Source organism: Actinia tenebrosa, unplaced genomic scaffold, assembly GCF_029948245.1.
Source record: "Actinia tenebrosa isolate PJP-AT-01 unplaced genomic scaffold, QUT_ActTen_1.0 PGA_scaffold14__42_contigs__length_11649687, whole genome shotgun sequence".
NCBI lineage: Eukaryota > Metazoa > Cnidaria > Anthozoa > Actiniaria > Actiniidae > Actinia > Actinia tenebrosa.
This window is the reverse complement of record NW_028292574.1, coordinates 2,841,624-2,865,244: the sequence shown is the minus strand read 5'-3', so window position 1 is coordinate 2,865,244 and position 23,621 is coordinate 2,841,624. Positions and strand designations below refer to the sequence as shown.

The following is a 23,621-nucleotide window of genomic DNA, read 5'->3' as shown; positions in this document are numbered from 1 at the left end:
CATTGTTTGGGACACAGCGCCAACGCTGGGGGGAGGGCCCGGGGGAGGTGAAAACTACTAGAAAGACGTATTTTAGCTGGAAATTTGCTGTTGAACATGATTCCCCTCTCGAAAACGGTCAAGAAATTCGGTTTTCCAAACGAAATGACGTTGCCAAAGGAATTGGCAAAGTTCCTGTTGTGTTCACATACATTTGTGTAACCGGCGGCAAGGCGCTCAGCTATGAATCAGATTGCAAGTGGTTTTGACAAAAGAATTTATTGAAAAATTCACACAACTTTACAATACATGAAAAAAAAAAACGGGAACGAGATTACAGGATATCTCTAATGAAAACAAGAAAAATATTTACAATGAGATAAAATAAATTTGTAGCTTATCTAAATAGCTAAAAAGTTATGAATAGAATACAGTCTTGCTAGATATAACTAGAAACGGAAATACGTAAATTACGTCACAGGTAATTTGAATATTGCATACTGATTAGCAGTGTTTACAATACGCGAGTGAAAATTACTAGGTTGCAAAGTTTAATGTACAAGTCGGTAAACCGTTTAAAATGAACTAAACCAATGGAAAAAGCAATAGGAAAAATTGACTAGAGGCTAACTATGGCTTTAGGTAAGTATTTTAACCTTTGTTTATGACAAACTAAGAATTACACGGTTTACTGAACACGCGGTCGCGACAATGACCTTGAGTGTAGAGTTTAAGTAGCGAACAAATTAAAGGTTGGAAAGAAAAGGTCTTTTATCCCGCAGTGAAGGCTATTTATCGTAGTAAAAAGGTTAAACAAGCGAGTAAGGCGGTAGCGATCCTATAGTAAACGTTTTAAAGAGTTTAAAAGACAAGATACACTCAGCGTGATTACTAAATTACTACTGCGTGAATAACTTTGTACTAAATTACGCGCTAATGCGACTAGAATTACAACAACATGAAACGAATGCTTAACAAATATGTAGAAAATCTAAGCTATAAAATATAACGACTAGTTAACGATATTAACATAGATTTGTCCTAAATCTATCCTAGGTATAAGTGTAAAAGGCTTCAAAGATTCATACCTTTACATCGTAGAGAATTCCTTGTCTTGATATGTGCAACGTCTTCAAGAACTTTTACTACACTGATTTAAGCTTAGTTTGGGCCTATTTTATGGAAAAACCTGCATTCTTAAGACCTTACACATCCTATGCAATGTTGCACGCCCTAGGCGCAAACAGGATGTCCCAAACACGAACTTACGTAAACAAGCGCCAAACCTAGGCATGACTCACTGTAATGTAATTACGTACGGAAATTATTTCTTGCTTACGCATTTTCCACGCAAACAGTTAACTAAAGAATTACATTCCTATGTGTACACGAGGCATTCCTAATTAAAAATATAGATTTATGACTAAATAATTACTGTCCAAAATAGTGTCTTTTGACTCTGTCACACTTGCCCCTCCTTTTTGTTTGCTTCGTCCTCGAGCAAATTCAGGAACAATGATACGCAGGTGGACTCGTCAGTGCTGAAGTGCGGAACTTGGAAGATTATAGAGGTTGCTGTGTTGGCCTGCCGTTGTCCTTGTGGAACGTCGGAGTACAGGTGCAGCCAGTTCTTCCTCAGACGCATCGTCACTATCATCATCATCATCAGGTTCAGCTGGTTCTGTCATTGGTTGAAAGGCGATTGTCATTCCTCCAATGTCATCTTCTTCATCTGATGATTCTGGCGATGCAGTACATGTTTGTCTAGACCTGTCAGCTTGCCTGTGTCGTCCTCGTATCTCCAGCATTGGTCTTGGACACACTTGCATTTCTCCTTGACTAACAACTTTATCTCCTCCATGTCCATCAGCTCTTTCAACGACATATGTATTGTTGTCTCTTCGTTCGACGATTTTGTACACTTGGTTGTCCCATTTATCTTGAATCTTGTTTCTTCCTCTGACTTTACGGTTGCGAAGGAGTACTCGCTCTCCAACTTGTAGTGGTTCGGCCAGTGCTCTGCCCTTCTGGTCATGGATCTTCTTTCTGACGGTAGCAGCTTCCTTCAAGTTTTGTGTCACAGTGGTATAAGCTTCTCGTAGACGAGTCTGGTGCTTGGTAATCCATTGCTGGTTGTCTACTGTCACTTGTCTGTCATCATCAGGAAGTAGAATGTCCAAAGGTAGCTTTGCATCTCTACCAAACATCAGGTAGAAGGGTGAGTATCTAGTCGTTGCATGTGGCGTAGCATTATAGGCGTAACATAACTCTTTCAGGTGTTCAGGCCACCTTCTTTTCTTTTCTGCTGGTAGAGTTCTTAGAAGCTCATGTAGTGTACGGTTGAATCTTTCGCACTGCCCATTTCCTTGAGGATGATAGGGGGTTGTCCTTGACTTCTTAATTCCATACACTGCACACAACTCCTTGACTAGTTCTGCCTCAAATGACTTGCCTTGGTCAGAGTGTATTCTTCGGGGGATTCCATACACAAGGAACCATTCTTTAATCAGGGTCTTGACTACGGTTGTAGCTTTCTGATCACGGGTAGGTACAGCAATTGTAAACTTTGTGAACACATCTGTTAACACGAGGACATTTTCTCTTCCATCTGTTGCAGGCTCAAGCAAGGTAAAATCCATCGCTAGCACTTCCAATGGCCTAGTAGCTAGTAGGCTGCCCATCGGCGTCTTGACTGGAAGGTAGGATCCTTTGGCAATGACACATCTTTCACAATTTGAGATCCATTGCTTCACATCTCCTTGCATACCGGGCCACCAACATCTTTTCCTCAAGAGCTGTTCTGTCCTGTCTTGTCCTTGATGTCCACATTGATCGTGCGCACCCTTCAGTACTTGTGATTTCATTGATGTGGGGAGTAGCAGTAACCGAAGCTCACTTCCCTGTCTGACTCCTGTACGGCGGTAGAGAACTCCATGGCTTTCCTCAATCCTGTTCCAGTGACTAAGCAACTTCCTTGTATCCCTTGTCTCTTGTTGGCTTTGCCTTTTACTTGGCCGACGTCCAAGGTTTCGGTAGTGGAGGAGACGACTGATGCATGGGTCCTCCTGCTGTAGTCGTTGGATCTCTGTGAGAGGTGTGGTTGGGAATGAGGTTGCTTGCTCCTCCAGCGCACTTGTCTCTGTGTTGCTTATGAACGCTGCTGATACCATCAAATGTTGACGTACCTCTTCTGGTAGGTCTGTAGTATTGGTAGAGTAGGCTAGGGTACTTCTTACTTCAACTGTGGTTGGTTCTTCATCTCGGTTGATGCGACTTAGAGCATCTGCATTCTGATTGTGACGTCCAGGGCGGTACTTGATCGTGAAGTTGAAGTTTGCTAATTCTGCAGCCCACCTCTGCTCCACAGCTTTCAGCTTACTCTTTGACTGTAGGTATGTCAGCGGGTTGTTGTCTGTGTAGACGACAAACTTCGATCCCAGCAGGTACTCCCTGAACTTCTCACATACAGCCCACTTCAAGGCTAGTAGTTCCAGCTTCCTTGATGAGTAGTTCTCCATGTTTCGCTCTCCACCTCTCAGGCCTCGGCTGGCATAAGCGATCACTTTGACTCTTCCGTCCTGTTCTTGGGACAGCACGGCTCCCAATCCTTCGTTGGACGCGTCCGTCTCTAGGATGAAGGGCTTGGTGTAGTCCGGGTAGGCCAGTACTGGTGCTGAGGTTAGTAGATTCTTTAACTTGTTGAAGCTCTTGTGGCACTCTTCTGTCCACAGTACTCCAATCTGCTTCCGGGTGGTCTTGTTACTTCCTCCGCTCCCGAGCTCAGCAACTAACTTGTGCAGCGGACCTGCCACTTGAGCGAACTTGGGGACAAATCTTCTGTAGTAAGACGCGAAACCAAGGAATGATCGCACATCGCGCACTGTCTGGGGAACTGGCCACTCGTTAACTGCCTTTGTCTTTTCAGGGTCTGTCTCGACACCGTCAGCAGAGACCACGTGCCCCAGATAGGACACCCGATCTCTGAAGAGTTGACACTTGGTTGGTTCAACCTTTAATCCATGATGCTTCAGCTTACTGAATACCGTTTCCAACCGCTCAAGATGTTCTTCAATGGTGGATGAGAAGACTATGATGTCGTCCAGGTAGACCATCAGGGTGCGAAGTATGTCCTCTCGGAAGACTCCTTGCATCAACCTTTGGAAGGTCGCTGGGGCATTCTGTAGTCCAAACGGCATCCGAGTGTACTGAAACAAACCCATGGGCGTTGTGAACGCAGTCTTGTGCTGATCATCAGGATGGACTTCAACTTGATTGTAGGCTGATGCCAGATCTATGGTGGAAAAGTACTTTGCGCCACGCAGTGCCTCCAGTGATTCCTCTATCCTTGGTAGGGGGTACTGATCACGCTTGGTTTTCTGGTTCAGCTTCCGGTAGTCGACGCACATCCTCAAGGCTCCAGACTTCTTTCGTACAAGCACTATTGGGGAGGCATAGTTACTCTCACTTGGACATATCACTCCTTTTTCTAGCAAGTCTTGTAGATGCTGTTGCACCTCCTGGTATTGGTTTGGAGGAATCCTTCTGTAACGCTCTGTGACAGGCACATCATCGTCTGTGTAGATGCGATGATATGTTGTCTTTGTACAGCCAAGGTCCTCCTTACATGAAGCGAACACCTCTTCATTTCTTCCGAACATCTGGAGAGCTTTCTCCCTCTGAAGTTCCGTTCCGGGGAAATGTTCCAGGGTAATCCCGTGAGGGGGTGTCTGTATCCTTTGCCATCGTACTTTGCCCACAGCTTCCCGTTGGGGTGGCATCTGAGGGTCAGCACTAAGGTTACAGCACACTGTCACCATGTTATTCCCGTGTAGGAACTCCAACTGCTCTCCTCTCTTGACCATCTCTCCCTCTCGCACAATTCCAATCCGCGTCCTCGGCTTTAGCCATATGTCCTTTGCCGTCTGGTTGGCAACTCTGACATAGTAACACGTCTTGGTAGTATCCACGAGAGTACTGGCCACGGTGAGGTTTCCTTCTACTGGTACACCAAGGGGTTCGATCACAGCATCAGTGCCCCATGATGGGCCTGTGACCAAGATATCAGATTCTGTGAAAGCAGGGACCCAGACTTTGTCTGAGCCGGCTACTTTCACGAACCCAGTTTTACGTTTACTCTTCTTCTCTTCATCTTGCAGGATCTGTTGGTATTGGGGCACCTGCCCAAGAACGTTGGTTCCCAGTAGGCCAGGTACCCTCCTCTGCATGACTGTAGTGGCTGCTGTGTCCTTCGTGATGAAGATGCCGCACCCAGGGACCACCACTCCTCCGATCTCTACTGCAGCGACGATATATCCAATGTAAGGGATGTCCAAACCGTTAGCTCCTCGCAGCTGCAGTAATCTTGTTTCAGGGTGTAGGTCTCCTAGGGTTGGCTGTAGCTTTTCCCTGTAGAACGACTCGGTGATGAGGGTAACCATGGAGCCCGTATCCACTAAGCTTTTCACAGGTACTCCGCCAATCCTCGCCACCACTGTGGGACTTGTCCCGACAAACTTTTCGTTCTGAAAAAGAGAATTAGAGCCATTACAGTTCCTCTCCACGGCGTGGCTCACTGCCGTGGAGAGCTGGAGTTTGACTCCTTCTGTGGTGCTGCTGGTGCCTTGTCTTTCAGGGGCTTTGGGCAGTTCGGCCGAAGATGTCCAAGCTCGTGGCAGTTGTAACATCTCCTCGGACCACGTGGGGGACTTCGTGGTGGTGATGGGCTTGCTAACTTCATGGTAAGTTGGGTTAGCAGCTTCTGCTGCTCATCCAGCAATTTTTGTTGCTGCATGAGCCTCTCCACCAGGGCCTTCTGTCCTGCTGTAAGCTCTTGGATGGCATTTACTTGGTTGCTCTCCACCAACACCTCCTTGGCTGCTGCATGGCGATGTGCTCCTCTATCTGTGTCTTCCGAGCTATGATAGGCCTCTTGCCTCACCTCGTTGAAGGTCTTCTCGGGATGTTCTCTGATATAGCGCTTGAGATCCCTGCGCAACAGGTTGTCACGCAAGTTCTCAACGAATGTGTCTCTGAGGTTCTGGTCCTTGTTTTCCAGGGCTCCTACGTGTACTCTGGTTATGTGCTCCGCCATCGACATCAGGGCATGGGCAAAGTCCTGGATGGGCTCCCTGTCACCTTGTTTTCTGGCGAAAAACCTCTGGAGAAGCTGGGTCTTGGTGAGCTTCTCTCCGAAGACGTCTCTCAGAATCCTGAAGAAACCCTCCGGGTCTGTCCAGTCATCCGCAGGCCTTAGTCGAACTTCATCTCGAGCCGCTCCTTCTAAGCTATGGTACAGGAAATCCACCGCCTCTTGATCAGTTAACTTTTGGGCAGCCACAGACCTCTGTGCATCCGCTATCCAGTCTTCAAGCACCTTGTCGTCTCTGCCACCAGCATACTTTCTCAGCTTCTTCTCCCTTGGCACTGTCACTTGTACCACTGGTGCAGGAACAGGTTGGGCAGGGGGTCCTCCTTCAGCCTGCATGCCATCCAGCTGTGCCTTGAGTGCAGCCAATTGCTCTGTGAGTGCAGCCACAGCTTCTTCCGCCATGATTTCAATCTTGTTCCCGTTGGTAAATAATCAGTAACTACTAATGTCAACTTTCTTGCAATCCCACTTCTGACACCAAAAATGTAACCGGCGGCAAGGCGCTCAGCTATGAATCAGATTGCAAGTGGTTTTGACAAAAGAATTTATTGAAAAATTCACACAACTTTACAATACATGAAAAAAAAACGGGAACGAGATTACAGGATATCTCTAATGAAAACAAGAAAAATATTTACAATGAGATAAAATAAATTTGTAGCTTATCTAAATAGCTAAAAAGTTATGAATAGAATACAGTCTTGCTAGATATAACTAGAAACGGAAATACGTAAATTACGTCACAGGTAATTTGAATATTGCATACTGATTAGCAGTGTTTACAATACGCGAGTGAAAATTACTAGGTTGCAAAGTTTAATGTACAAGTCGGTAAACCGTTTAAAATGAACTAAACCAATGGAAAAAGCAATAGGAAAAATTGACTAGAGGCTAACTATGGCTTTAGGTAAGTATTTTAACCTTTGTTTATGACAAACTAAGAATTACACGGTTTACTGAACACGCGGTCGCGACAATGACCTTGAGTGTAGAGTTTAAGTAGCGAACAAATTAAAGGTTGGAAAGAAAAGGTCTTTTATCCCGCAGTGAAGGCTATTTATCGTAGTAAAAAGGTTAAACAAGCGAGTAAGGCGGTAGCGATCCTATAGTAAACGTTTTAAAGAGTTTAAAAGACAAGATACACTCAGCGTGATTACTAAATTACTACTGCGTGAATAACTTTGTACTAAATTACGCGCTAATGCGACTAGAATTACAACAACATGAAACGAATGCTTAACAAATATGTAGAAAATCTAAGCTATAAAATATAACGACTAGTTAACGATATTAACATAGATTTGTCCTAAATCTATCCTAGGTATAAGTGTAAAAGGCTTCAAAGATTCATACCTTTACATCGTAGAGAATTCCTTGTCTTGATATGTGCAACGTCTTCAAGAACTTTTACTACACTGATTTAAGCTTAGTTTGGGCCTATTTTTATGGAAAAACCTGCATTCTTAAGACCTTACACATCCTATGCAATGTTGCACGCCCTAGGCGCAAACAGGATGTCCCAAACACGAACTTACGTAAACAAGCGCCAAACCTAGGCATGACTCACTGTAATGTAATTACGTACGGAAATTATTTCTTGCTTACGCATTTTCCACGCAAACAGTTAACTAAAGAATTACATTCCTATGTGTACACGAGGCATTCCTAATTAAAAATATAGATTTATGACTAAATAATTACTGTCCAAAATAGTGTCTTTTGACTCTGTCACATTTGCTTATAAGAGCATTTTGGTGAATTAGCAAGGACTCCCCCAAGAAAATCCTTAATTTCTCAGCCGCTACACTAGCTGCAGCCCCCAAATCAAAAAAAGCAACGACTTTGGAGCTCGGGCTACAAGACTATGTAGTTTGGTGGGTGCTAGCGTGAATGATGGAAGAGTTTAAAGGCACAATGTAATGTGGAGTATAGAACATCCACAGCCATTGTTTGGGACACAGCGCCAACGCTGGGGGGAGGGCCCGGGGGAGGTGAAAACTACTAGAAAGACGTATTTTAGCTGGAAATTTGCTGTTGAACATGATTCCCCTCTCGAAAACGGTCAAGAAAATTCGGTTTTCCAAACGAAATGACGTTGCCAAAGGAATTGGCAAAGTTCCTGTTGTGTTCACATACATTTGCTTATAAGAGCATTTTGGTGAATTAGCAAGGACTCCCCCAAGAAAATCCTTAATTTCTCAGCCGCTACACTAGCTGCAGCCCCCAAATCAAAAAAAGCAACGACTTTGGAGCTCGGGCTACAAGACTATGTAGTTTGGTGGGTGCTAGCGTGAATGATGGAAGAGTTTAAAGGCACAATGTAATGTGGAGTATAGAACATCCACAGCCATTGTTTGGGACACAGCGCCAACGCTGGGGGGAGGGCCCGGGGGAGGTGAAAACTACTAGAAAGACGTATTTTAGCTGGAAATTTGCTGTTGAACATGATTCCCCTCTCGAAAACGGTCAAGAAAATTCGGTTTTCCAAACGAAATGACGTTGCCAAAGGAATTGGCAAAGTTCCTGTTGTGTTCACATACATTTGCTTATAAGAGCATTTTGGTGAATTAGCAAGGACTCCCCCAAGAAAATCCTTAATTTCTCAGCCGCTACACTAGCTGCAGCCCCCAAATCAAAAAAAGCAACGACTTTGGAGCTCGGGCTACAAGACTATGTAGTTTGGTGGGTGCTAGCGTGAATGATGGAAGAGTTTAAAGGCACAATGTAATGTGGAGTATAGAACATCCACAGCCATTGTTTGGGACACAGCGCCAACGCTGGGGGGAGGGCCCGGGGGAGGTGAAAACTACTAGAAAGACGTATTTTAGCTGGAAATTTGCTGTTGAACATGATTCCCCTCTCGAAAACGGTCAAGAAAATGCGGTTTTCCAAACGAAATGACGTTGCCAAAGGAATTGGCAAAGTTCCTGTTGTGTTCACATACATTTGCTTATAAGAGCATTTTGGTGAATTAGCAAGGACTCCCCCAAGAAAATCCTTAATTTCTCAGCCGCTACACTAGCTGCAGCCCCCAAATCAAAAAAAGCAACGACTTTGGAGCTCGGGCTACAAGACTATGTAGTTTGGTGGGTGCTAGCGTGAATGATGGAAGAGTTTAAAGGCACAATGTAATGTGGAGTATAGAACATCCACAGCCATTGTTTGGGACACAGCGCCAACGCTGGGGGGAGGGCCCGGGGGAGGTGAAAACTACTAGAAAGACGTGTTTTAGCTGGAAATTTGCTGTTGAACATGATTCCCCTCTCGAAAACGGTCAAGAAAATTCGGTTTTCCAAACGAAATGACGTTGCCAAAGGAATTGGCAAAGTTCCTGTTGTGTTCACATACATTTGCTTATAAGAGCATTTTGGTGAATTAGCAAGGACTCCCCCAAGAAAATCCTTAATTTCTCAGCCGCTACACTAGCTGCAGCCCCCAAATCAAAAAAAGCAACGACTTTGGAGCTCTGGCTGCAAGACTATGTAGTTTGGTGTGTGCTAACGTGAATGATGGAAGAGTTTAAGAGCGACTGTCTGTAAGGATGGACCAAAATCGAATTTTCATGGCACAAGTCAAAAAATCGATTTCGCTCATATTTTGTTTTTAGATAGCCCTTAGTGTAAAATAAATCGAGGTGTTGTTAGTTTTGAAAAAAAAAAAATTTTTTTCCCACGAAATTTACGAAAACTGATTTCGCCCAAATGCAGGTGGAAAATGACCGACGAGGTCAAGGAATTTAGTACAAAAATAAGTGTATCCTACAACTAAACTACTTAACAATTTTTTCGGTTGGTACTTTTTACCGAAGGAATAGGTATTCCTCTTGCTTTTCGTTGTATTTATTCTAGAATATTTGGCGATTTAAAATTCGAAAAAATTTTTCTACCGTGTACACTTTTTCCAAAGTTTAAAAATGCAAATTAAGGCCTTAAAATACTGCTTATAAAAACTATGTGCGGAGATACCAAATTATTCAAAACCTACACCCAGAGGATTATCTAATGTATTTCTATCAGATTCAAAAGAAAAATCTCTGGGCAAATCATTTTTAGCTTTCCGTTGAGGTCTTTTTACGATCTCTATTTCGCGATATTTCAACCGTAAACAGCTTGTTGCGTTACCTCCACCGACGTGACTATAATTTTAATTGCAATCATTCCATCGCTAAATTTTGCTAAAACTAGGGGATCAAACCAAGAAAAAGACATCATAGTAATATTCAACACATTTCAATTGCGATATATTGGCATATTTTATCACATACTTTTTTAACTCATTCTATTGCGTGACACAAAGCATGCTTTGTCAGTAAAATGAACACACAGATGAAAATCGAACAGCAATAACTCTCAAACTAAATATATCAGTGAACTAACTTTATTTTATTTAGCTGCTCTTTCATTGGATTTTCAAAATACGGTTTTGCTAATCCAGTAGCATTTAATAATAGCAATTTCTTTCAATAAACATTGTTTTGATAATGCATGAAACTAACACTGAGTTGACTGCCGCAATGATTAAACTCACGTGCCATCTTTCCATGGGAAAGTTCAGCAAGCACTGTATAAACATGGAAGTGGTTTGTTCTTTTTAATAGTTCTATAGTTGGAGGTCCGTGTAGCTATGATCGAAGAGACAGAAATAAGTCTGTCGAGTCGTTACCCGTCAAACGCAAGAAGGTATATCAGACAAGCTCGAACAACTAGGCAAGTCCTGTTCCTGCTCTTGAAAAAGCTGGTATAGATGAAATTGATTCTCGGCTTCTAGTGAAGAAGATATATGAAAATTGCATTCTGACGAAAATACGCACATTGTGGTAGTTAGTCCTCCTTCGTACTACTTTTGACATTTGGTAAATAACGCTAACTTGATAAAAGTATCCTATATTCAATAACAAATACCAATACCCCAAAGGAGGGTTTGACATTGGTTATTTTTTAAAATCTTTTTCCTTGTTGTGTTGTAATCTTTCACACCAACCCAGGCATCTATCTCTCTCGCTGGAGTACTTCCCGGCCACTTCGACCAAGAAGTACTGCAGCAAGTCTAAGATCTATATTAATTATCGTTTCAGAGATAAATGTATACACTTATTTCAATAAAGTTAGTCACCAAAAACCTAGAAAGCTGAGATCACTGATATGAGCATCATGGGAAACTTTTCATTTCAAGGAAGCATATACATACAAAGCTTTATTAATACAAACTGCAGCTCGATGATGCTCAGAAGAGGTGAGACTATAACCGGTAAAAGATTCGCAAGTCCATGAACAGTTATCAAGCGGTTGAACGTGTAAAATGAATCTACCCATAATCCTTGTCGGCCTCAGCTTTATAGCTTTTCGGGTGACTAACTTTTTTGAAATAAGTGTATTAACTTTTTATAGACAGACAAACATATTTATTTGGCGTTTTGTGCATAGTTGCATATCAACTTAGTTCCAAATAAGTTAGAGTGTTCACACTAAATCCGTGAAACAGATACTAATTTTTAGCACTAAATAGTGATAATTAAACAATAGAAAACAAAGGATTCTGTATGAAATAGTACTAATTAGTACTATTTAATGTTCAGGGTTTTAGTGCGTGCACTCTACGAGTATATACGTATGTTTATGTATGCGCATAATATCTATATTCACATATTCCACACATACACGTCATACGTACATATATATTCTGTATATATAAATGTTCATATAATTAATTCGATAAAATGCGTTACTAATCCTAATCATCTTTATGCAATATTATAAAAGTATTGATTTTTATTTGTTTTGTTGTTGTTGTTATATAAGGCTGCGTTCATAATGTATGGCAGAGGGGGGGCAGGTAGAAGTTTGAAATATCCAGAGTAATTCTCAACATCCCCCTTAAAGTCATGCAAAAAAATGCAATCCCCCCTAAGCAAGGCTTGTAGCTTCTTTCAAAAATTGTGCATCCCCCCTTTTTCCTACCAAAATTTTCCCGATCCCCCCTCAATTTCACCTGCCCCCCCCCCTCTCCCCTTTCATACATTATGAACGCAGCCTAATTCAAGTTATTTACACGAGTGAATTTCGCTGGTTGGCAACACGCACCATTTTTATGATGTTGATATATGTTGAATGTTTGGAAATGTTCTGCATCTAAATGAGGACAGTTCAGCTGTTTCAAAGTCACGCTGAAGATCTTGCGCAAGCATATATCAATCACAATAATGTGAGATTGGAGGCGGTTAGTTCACATATACTTTTTACCGACAAAGCATGCTTTGTGTCACCCAATAGAATGAGTTAAAAAAGTATGTGATAAAATATGTCAATATATCGCAATTGAAATGTATTGGATATTACTATGATGTCTTTTTCTTGGTTTGATCCCCTAGTTTTAGCAAAATTTAGCGATGGAATGATTGCAATTAAAATTATAGTCACGTCGGTGGAGGTAACGCAACAAGCTGTTTACGGTTGAAATATCGCGAAATAGAGATCGTAAAAAGACCTCAACGGAAAGCTAAAAATGATTTGCCCAGAGATTTTTCTTTTGAATCTGATAGAAATACATTAGATAATCCTCTGGGTGTAGGTTTTGAATAATTTGGTATCTCCGCACATAGTTTTTATAAGTAGTATTTTAAGGCCTTAATTTGCATTTTTAAACTTTGGAAAAAGTGTACACGGTAGAAAATTTTTTTCGAATCTTAAATCACCAAATATTCTAGAATAAATACAACGAAAAGCAAGAGGAATACCTATTCCTTTGGTAAAAAGTACCAACCGAAAAAATTGTTAAGTAGTTTAGCTGTAGGATGCGCTTATTTTCGTACTAAATTCCTTGACCTCGTCGGTCATTTTCCACCTGCATTTGGGCGAAATCTATTTTCGTAAATTTCGTGGGAAAAAATCTTTTTTTTTCAAAACTAACAACACCTCGATTTATTTTACACTAAGGGCTATCTAAAAACAAAATATGAACGAAATCGATTTTTTGACTTGTGCCGATGTTTGGTCGACTCTTACAGAAAGTCGCTCTTAAAACACTAATAATCACCACCTGCAGTTTAGGAAACGATATTTTATGACAGATTCCTTTATCAAAATGTTGGGCCTCCTTTGTTAGGAGCTGGGCTTCCTGTGCTTTTGTATAAATAAACATGGCGTCGCCCGAGGGCTTTAGCATTTTTTCACAATTTTTTTGGTGTAAATACTAGAGACAGAAGCAGTTAAGACTAATGCTTGTTTTATTAAAAGATCCATTGGAATACTTCAAATTCGAGAAAGAATTGCATTGATAGACAGCGAAACGACATTGTTTATAAAAGGTAATAAACGATCGATACGGATCATATATCATAATGTGTGTAAGCGTGTGTAAGTGTATGTAAAGGTGTTTTTAAGTGTGTGCATGTGTGTGTTATTGTAAGTAAATGTGTGTAAATGTGTGTAAATGTGTTTAAGTGTGTGTGTAATTGTGTGTAAGTGTATGTAAGTGTGTGTAAGTGTGTCTAAGCGTGTGTAAGTGTGTGTAAATGTTTGTAACTGTGTGTGTAAGTGTGTGTATGTGTGTTTGTAAGCTCGCGTAAGTGTGTGTAAGTGTGTGTAACCATGTGTAAAGGTGTGGTAAAGGGTGTGTGAGTGGGTGTAAGTGGGTGTATGTGTGTCTAAGGGTGTGTTTAAGTGTGTGTGAGTGTTTGTAAAGGTGTGTAAGTGTTTGAGTGTGTTTAAGTGTGTGTAGGTGAGTGTAAGTGTGTCTAAATGTTTGTAACTGTGTGTGTAAGTGTATGTAAGTGTGTGTAAGTGTGTGTAAGTGTTTGTAAGTGTGTGTAAGTTTATGTAAGTGTGTGTATGTCTGTGGTGTGTGTGTAAGTGTGTGTAAGTGTAAGTAAAGTAAGTGTGTGTGTAAGTGTGTTTAACTGTATGTAACACGGGCATGATGGTAAGCTTTATCGCTTTTGTATCATTGTACTATCGTGTATTTTGATTTCCTTTATTTTTCTTATTGCATGATATTTGTAATATCAAGAATCTGTATCTCTTTCGTTCCGGTGTTTCGATGCGGTGTTTCGCTTCGGTGTTTCGCTGTTTAGCAGTGCCCACTTATACACACTTTCACACACTTACACACACTTACACACACTTACACACACTTACACACACTTACACACACTTTCACACACTTACACACACTTACACGCACTTACACACACTTATACACACAGTTACAAACATTTAGACACACTTACACACACATACACACACTTACAAACACTTACACATTTACTCACATTTACACACACTCTCTTCACACTTACACACACAGTTTCAAACATTTACACACACTTTCACACATTTACACACATTTACACACACTTACGCACACTCACACACTTACACACCTTTACACACCTTTACACACACTTACACACACACTTACACACTAACATACAGTTACACACACTTACACACACTTTCATACATACGTACACATAATTTCACACATTTACATACACCCACACACACATATACACACACACACTTACACACCCTTTCACACATTTACACACATTTACACACATTTACACACAATTACACACATTTACACACATTTACACACATTTACATACACACTTACACACACATACACACACATACACACACTTACCCACACTTAAACACACTTACACACACTTACACAAACTTACACAGACTAACACACACTTACTCACACTAAAACACACTTACACACACTTACACGCAAATACACACACTTGCACAAAATTACACACACTTAGACACACTTGCACAAAATTACACACACTTACACACATTTACACACCCTTACATACAATTACGAACACTTACGCACACTTACGCACACTTACGCACTTTTACACACACTTACAGACACTTACACACACTTACACACACTTCTACACACACTTACTTACATTTACACATATTTATACACATTTACACACAGCTTTACACACACTTACAAACACTTACACACACTTAAACACACTTACTCACACTTCCACACACTTCCACACACTTCCACGCACTTCCACAGACTTGCACAGAATTACAAAGAATTACACACACTTACACACACTTACACACAATTACACACACTTACAAACACTTACACACACCTTTGCATACTAACATACACTTACACACACAAACACACACTAACACACATTTACACACACATTACACAACAAAATACACACACATTTACACACTAACATACAGTCAACACAATTACAACACACTTTACAACACACACAAATTTCACACATTACTCACACACACACTTACACACACTTACACACACTTACACACATGTACACACATTTACACACAAGACACACACTGACACACACTTACACACACTGACACAACGTACACACACTACAACACTTACACAATTAACAACAGAATTACAACACACACACCTACACACAATTACACACGCACACAACACTACAACACTTTGCAACAGGACAGTTAACACACACACACACACACCAGACACACAAACACACATACACTGCACATTACACACCTAACAACACACTTACACACACAACACACACTTAACACATTACACACCCACACGGACACACACAGTACACACATTTCACACACAACTTACAACACACACTTACCACACAACAACACATACACACACACCACACACACACAACACACAACACACACACACTTACACACACACACACACACCACACACACACACACACACACACACACACACCACACACTAACACACACACACATTTACAAACACACACACAAACACTTTACACACAACATACACACACACACACACACACACACACTTTCATACAACACATAATTTCACACACACACACCACACACACACACACACACACACACACACAACATACACACTTACACACACCACACACACACTTTACACATTTACACACATTTAAATACACACTTACACACACCTTGACACACTAACAAACACTTTCACACATTTACAAACATTTGCACACACCAACACACACACACACTACACACACACACACACACATAGGTACACACACACACATACACTTACACACACACTACATACACACACACAACACACAACACACACTTACACACATTTACACACACACTTACAGACACATTACACACACAACACACACATACACTTACACACACACACACTTTCACATACACACACACATACACACACACACAACACACACACACACACACACACACACTTACGTACACACTTACACACTAAGCACTAACACACACTTACACACACTTTCATACATACGTACACACACACATACACTTACACACACACACACACACACACACACACACATACTACACGTACCCCACATACTTACACACACTTACAATACGCTTTACATACACTTACACATACTTACAAACACTTCTACACCACTTACTTACATTTACACATATTTTTACACATTTACACACAGCTTTACACACACTTACAAACACTTACACACACTTACACACACTTACACACACTTACACACACTTACCACACTTCACACACTTACCACACTTACACACACTTACACACACTTACACACACGTAACACACCTTACACACACTACACACCTTCACACACGTACACACACTTACACACACTTACACACACTTACACACACTTACACACATTTACACACACTTACACACACTTACAACACACTTACACACACTTACACACACTTACACACACTTACACACACTTACACACACTTACACACACTTACACACACACTTACACACACTTACACACACTTACACACACTTACACACACCTTTACACACTAACATACACTTACATACACTTACACACACTTACACACACTTACACACTATGCACTATGCGCATGTACTCACTCTGGACGGACGTGTATTAGTGAGCTCCAAGAAAATTTCAAATTTTATCAAATCTTACAAACGATTTCCTTCCAAATATCCTTGAAACTAATGATGGAAAGTCTTAAGCCACTACTGGACTTATCAGACGACCAACAACTTAAATGGAAAGGAAATTTCGAATATTTGAAGACACTAATCCGGCTTGTCCTTGATGCTCCTGACGAAGACGCCGGTGAAGTAAGTGAAGATAAACTCCACAAAGCTTTTACTTATAAGATTCAAGACGCATCGGTACGTTTCTATACCACAACGGGAAATCTTAAACTTTATGGGTCGAATTATGAAAAACTCAGAGAAGCTCTCCTAGAGTTTTTTCCTGACGAAGACATAGTACAAGTGCCTATTTATCAACCAACCACTCCAACGTTACTGTTAAGTGATGAGTCCACTATTAACCCACTGACCCAAAAAGTAGAAGATTTAATTGCAGAAGTCAGCCTGATAAAAAGACAAGTCTTTAAAGAAATTGAAGTAAACGAAGAAATCGAAAAGTTGAAACAAGAAATTATTATTCATAAAGAGACTATCAAACATTTACAAAACGAACGCGAAAAACTCTTGGCAACAATTGGCATCATTACCCACAACAATAACCTAATGCCTTCATTTCCTCTTGGGACCCACCCTTTTCAAAACCCTTTCTTTGGGCCTAACATGACAGAAAGAACTATGCAGATGCATGAAACTGAAGAACGGATAGAACCTCTAACTACAAGCAACAACAGTTCAGTGAAAGGGAAAAAGAGGCAAAAAAAGAGAAAGAAGCAGAGTTCACAAACCATAGATAAATCTAGTGAAGCCCCAGCGACCTGCCCTGATGAAAGTGAGACAACACAGCCGGATAAGTCCCACAAAGAGAATCGGAAGACAACAATTATCGTTGGTGACTCAATTATTGGTAAACTAGAAGGATGGAGAATGTCTAATAAGGACAATCTCGTGGTTATTCGTTCCTTTCCCGGTGCAACTGCTGATGACTTGAAAGATTATATAAAACCAATTATCAAGAGAAAACCTAATAGCTTAATATTGCATACGGGAACCAACAACCTTAAAAGTGATACTCCAAGTACCGTAACAGATAAGATTGTTGAAGTATGTGAAAGCATTGAGAATGCCCTTCCAGAGTGTAAAATAGCAATTTCAGAAATTACCGCTCGACAAGACTCCAGTATGCTTGAAACTGCCAGAATAGATGTTAACAAGCGGCTTGGATCCTTCTGTTCAAACCGAGGATGGACTCTTATAAAGCACAAAATCACAACCAAAGAATTGAATGACAAGGGACTCCACCTCAACCGAGCCGGCATAGGAGCCATCGCCAAAGACTTCAATAGTCATATTAAATCTAATTTTACTTGATCCTTAGGTAGAGTACCAATAGAGGAAAGCTTTTCAAATCAATCCAACGTATCAATTTCTGGCCATAACATACCAAAGGTAAGAGGTTTTAAAATGGCCTCGTTGAATATTGCTAGCTTACTCGAACACATTGATGAACTGAGGATATGGGTCGCAAATCAGAGCCTTGATCTTCTTGCTATAAATGAATCCAGGCTTGACCCTACTATCCCAAGTTCTCTAGTAGGTATTGAAGGCTATGAATTGTATAGGTTTGACAGAAATCGTCAAGGTGGGGGTGTTAGTTTGTATTTAAAATCAAGAGATATAACTAGCTAAAAACTAGTGTGAGCTGCGTCGGTGTTTCTAATGAAACAGTAATGATGAAAAGGTAAATTATACACCGTGAAAAGATGAAAAAACTTACTGACGTTTCGGACGCTAGTCCTTCGTCGGAGTAAAAGAGAAAGAAGTGGTAGAAAGGAGTGTATATATGATAGAATAAGACAAAAGAAACCAATGAGAGCAAGGTAGGCAAGGAAACAAAAACAAACAATCAAAAGACAAAAGAAAAGGTTAGTTGAAAATAAAGCGTTCATTAATCCCGTTGGGACTAAGAGTGCCCAATAGGTGAATGAGCCGCATTTCTTTGGTCTTGCGACAATCATTGTTGCCGTTAAGCAAAGAAAGACCGAAAACAATGAAGTCAGAAAGAGAATGGTTAGCTAGATTAAAATGGCGGGAAACTGGTTTAGTGGGATCGTTATTGCGAATATCATAAAGATGATTGCAAATGCGATCACCAAGACGGCGGCCAGTCTCGCCCACATACAAAAGATTACAGCGGGTACATTTAATACAATATACAACATTAGAAGTGGTACAAACAAAATGGTCAGTGATTTTAACAGTTGATTTAGGACCGACAACAGAAGTGTGAGAGACTATGTGAGGACAAGTATAACAACGTTTACGAGAACAGCGAAAAGTACCAGGTTCTTTGTTAGAGGGAAGAACTCCCTTGACCAAGAAAGAACGGAGATTACGATCACGTTTATAGGAAAAGAGAGGGCGGTTGTTGAAAATAGCAGAAGTGCGAGTATCAGAGTCAAGCAGAGAAAAGTTGCGGTTAACAATGGGTTTAATGGAAATGTTAATAGGATGATACGTAAGAGTGAAAGGAATGCGGTCATTAGAGGGACGAGTGTGAGGAGTGAGAGCGGTGGTACGATCAATAGTAGAAACTTTACGAATGGCGCGATCAATAACATGAGCAGGATAATTACGCTTAAGGAAGAAGGAACGCATCTCAGAACATTTAACAGAAAAATCAAGATCATCACTACACAAACGACGAAGACGAAGAAATTGCGAGAACGGAATAGCGTTAAGAGTGTGCTTAGGATGAGAAGACGAGTAGAGTAAATAAGAATGAGAGTCAGTAGGTTTGTAATGGACACTAGTGCTAAGACGGTCGTCATTAACACTAAGCAAGATGTCAAGGAAAGTGACTGATGTTTCACTAACCTCCCACGTAAAGTCTAAGGCAGGGTGAAAAGAGTTAACAAAAGAGATGAAAGAATCTAAGTCATTACGCGAACAAGAAGTAGCACCAATACAATCATCAATATACCGTCCAAAAAACTCAGGTTTAGGTCCAGTATATTGTTGAAAAACAAGGTTTTCGATATAACCAACAAACAAATTGGCATAACTAGGGCCCATCTTAGTACCCATAGCAACACCGTTTATCTGCCGATAATACCGATAACCGAAAGAGAAACAATTAAGAGTAAGAACAAGTTCAGCTAAGCGTAACAAAGTGGGAGTGCTGGGCTCGAGGACAGGACGAAGATCGAAAAAATGCTGAAGAGCACGAAGGCCCTCATCATTAGGAATAACAGCATACAAAGATTTGACATCCATAGTAAACAAAAGCTTAGAAGAGTTATCAGGAAAGCGAAAATCATTAAAAATACTAAGAGCGTGATTAGTATCCTTAATATAAGTAGGTAAAGACTGAACAATAGGCAGCATGAGAAAATCTAGATAGCTAGAGATGAGTTCGGTAGGACAACTACAAGCAGAAACAATAGGACGGCCAGGGTTGTTAGCTTTGTGAATCTTAGGAAGAAAATAGACGTGAGAAGTACGAGGAGTAATAACAAAACGGTTTTTAGCAGTGGAGGGTAAAGAGCCATCAGAAATGAAAGAGTTAACAGTGTCTTTAACTAATTTTTGATTGTCAGGGGTAAGATCCTTATCCACTTCACAATAAAAATTAGTATCAGAGAGTTGACGTAAAGCCTCCTGTTTATACAGGTCAGAACGCCAGACAACTACTGCACCGCCTTTTTACACATGTTGAACATAGCAATCACAATGTCTTCAGTCATTCCGTTGTCACCATTCCCGAAGATTTACCTCTTTCTGATTCTGAAGTTTCAGTTCTTAGCAAGGGTTTGAACTTCGTTCCTCTTGCTAAGAAATCTGATGAATTTCAGGTCAAGAAAGACTCTGAATCTTTTTTTCGCCGTACTCGCCTTAAAGCTTTTTTCTCCGACTCTTCTAACTCTAACTGTGAACGTGATGTATTTGAGCGCCTTTGTCCTCGTAAGTCTAACTGGGTCCCTCCCGAGGGACAATTTTCTTCTCTTGATCTTTTTGTCAATAAGTGTCGCCGTGATATTTCTAATGTCAATCTTAACCGTAAACTCAGTTATTCTAATCTTTCTAAGGATGAGTGGTTGGCTTTACGTCAATTACGCAATCGTTCTGACATTGTTATTAAGCCCGCTGACAAAGGCGGTGCAGTAGTTGTCTGGCGTTCTGACCTGTATAGACAGGAGGCTTTACGTCAACTCTCTGATACTAATTTTTATTGTGAAGTGGATAAGGATCTTACCCCTGACAATCAAAAATTAGTTAAAGACACTGTTAACTCTTTCATTTCTGATGGCTCTTTACCCTTCACTGCTAAAAACCTTTTTGTTATTACTCCTCGTACTTCTCACGTCTATTTTCTTCCTAAGATTCACAAAGCTAACAACCCTGGCCGTCCTATTGTTTCTGCTTGTAGTTGTCCTACCGAACTCATCTCTAGCTATCTAGATTCTCTCATGCTGCCTATTGTTCAGTCTTTACCTACTTATATTAAGGATACTAATCACGCTCTTAGTATTTTTAATGATTTTCGCTTTCCTGATAACTCTTCTAAGCTTTTGTTTACTATGGATGTCAAATCTTTGTATGCTGTTATTCCTAATGATGAGGGCCTTCGTGCTCTTCAGCATTTTTTCGATCTTCGTCCTGTCCTCGAGCCCAGCACTCCCACTTTGTTACGCTTAGCTGAACTTGTTCTTACTCTTAATTGTTTCTCTTTCGGTTATCGGTATTATCGGCAGATAAACGGTGTTGCTATGGGTACTAAGATGGGCCCTAGTTATGCCAATTTGTTTGTTGGTTATATCGAAAACCTTGTTTTTCAACAATATACTGGACCTAAACCTGAGTTTTTTGGACGGTATATTGATGATTGTATTGGTGCTACTTCTTGTTCGCGTAATGACTTAGATTCTTTCATCTCTTTTGTTAACTCTTTTCACCCTGCCTTAGACTTTACGTGGGAGGTTAGTGAAACATCAGTCACTTTCCTTGACATCTTGCTTAGTGTTAATGACGACCGTCTTAGCACTAGTGTCCATTACAAACCTACTGACTCTCATTCTTATTTACTCTACTCGTCTTCTCATCCTAAGCACACTCTTAACGCTATTCCGTTCTCGCAATTTCTTCGTCTTCGTCGTTTGTGTAGTGATGATCTTGATTTTTCTGTTAAATGTTCTGAGATGCGTTCCTTCTTCCTTAAGCGTAATTATCCTGCTCATGTTATTGATCGCGCCATTCGTAAAGTTTCTACTATTGATCGTACCACCGCTCTCACTCCTCACACTCGTCCCTCTAATGACCGCATTCCTTTCACTCTTACGTATCATCCTATTAACATTTCCATTAAACCCATTGTTAACCGCAACTTTTCTCTGCTTGACTCTGATACTCGCACTTCTGCTATTTTCAACAACCGCCCTCTCTTTTCCTATAAACGTGATCGTAATCTCCGTTCTTTCTTGGTCAAGGGAGTTCTTCCCTCTAACAAAGAACCTGGTACTTTTCGCTGTTCTCGTAAACGTTGTTATACTTGTCCTCACATAGTCTCTCACACTTCTGTTGTCGGTCCTAAATCAACTGTTAAAATCACTGACCATTTTGTTTGTACCACTTCTAATGTTGTATATTGTATTAAATGTACCCGCTGTAATCTTTTGTATGTGGGCGAGACTGGCCGCCGTCTTGGTGATCGCATTTGCAATCATCTTTATGATATTCGCAATAACGATCCCACTAAACCAGTTTCCCGCCATTTTAATCTAGCTAACCATTCTCTTTCTGACTTCATTGTTTTCGGTCTTTCTTTGCTTAACGGCAACAATGATTGTCGCAAGACCAAAGAAATGCGGCTCATTCACCTATTGGGCACTCTTAGTCCCAACGGGATTAATGAACGCTTTATTTTCAACTAACCTTTTCTTTTGTCTTTTGATTGTTTGTTTTTGTTTCCTTGCCTACCTTGCTCTCATTGGTTTCTTTTGTCTTATTCTATCATATATACACTCCTTTCTACCACTTCTTTCTCTTTTACTCCGACGAAGGACTAGCGTCCGAAACGTCAGTAAGTTTTTTCATCTTTTCACGGTGTATAATTTACCTTTTCATCATTACTATTTAAAATCAAGTATAAACGGCAAAAGCCGTCCGGATCTATCTGATAACAACATTGAATCACTATGTATTGAGATAACGAAACCACACAGTAGACCATTTATCGTATTAGCTTGCTATAGACCACCAAATTATGACGTTTTAGCTTTCTGTAACATTCTCGAAAATATTTTGACAAAAATAGACTCTGAATTCAAAGAGCTGTATGTCTTGGGGGATTTGAACTGTGATTTAATCAATAGTAATACAAGTACACAGGCTCGTCAACTAAGACATACTTCTGAGTTATTTCAGTTACATCAACTAATTACTGAACCAACAAGAATCACCCAAAGAAGCAAAACATTGATTGATATCATTCTTACAAACACTCCAAACAGGGTTGCCCAGAGCGGTGTTATAC

The 23,621-nt window shown here is 40.6% G+C and overlaps 2 protein-coding genes and 2 long non-coding RNA genes across 4 annotated transcripts; 2 read left to right on the top strand and 2 right to left on the bottom strand.

Annotated features, from left to right (window-relative positions):
• Positions 1–318: 318 nt before the first annotated feature.
• Positions 319–1,410, top strand: LOC148911214 (uncharacterized). The gene is made up of 2 exons (XR_016119714.1): positions 319–621; positions 1,036–1,410. It is a non-coding gene; the product is annotated as an uncharacterized LOC148911214 (long non-coding RNA).
• A 4,126-nt stretch (positions 1,411–5,536) lies between these two features.
• On the bottom strand, positions 5,537–7,862 carry LOC148911212 (uncharacterized). The gene is made up of 2 exons (XM_089029517.1): positions 7,481–7,862; positions 5,537–6,739 (listed from the first exon to the last, which is right to left on the bottom strand). Exon 2 carries the CDS (start codon positions 6,527–6,529, stop codon positions 5,549–5,551), a length of 981 nt encoding a protein of 326 aa, XP_088885643.1. The 5' UTR covers positions 6,530–6,739; positions 7,481–7,862; the 3' UTR covers positions 5,537–5,548.
• Positions 6,726–7,824, top strand: LOC148911213 (uncharacterized). Its single transcript, XR_016119713.1, has 2 exons — positions 6,726–7,034; positions 7,449–7,824. It is a non-coding gene; the product is annotated as an uncharacterized LOC148911213 (long non-coding RNA).
• Positions 7,863–18,792: 10,930 nt separating the features above from the next.
• LOC148911211 (uncharacterized) lies at positions 18,793–20,446 on the bottom strand. The gene has a single exon (XM_089030018.1). It carries the CDS (start codon positions 20,363–20,365, stop codon positions 19,016–19,018), a length of 1,350 nt encoding a protein of 449 aa, XP_088886144.1. The 5' UTR covers positions 20,366–20,446; the 3' UTR covers positions 18,793–19,015.
• Positions 20,447–23,621: the final 3,175 nt, after the last annotated feature.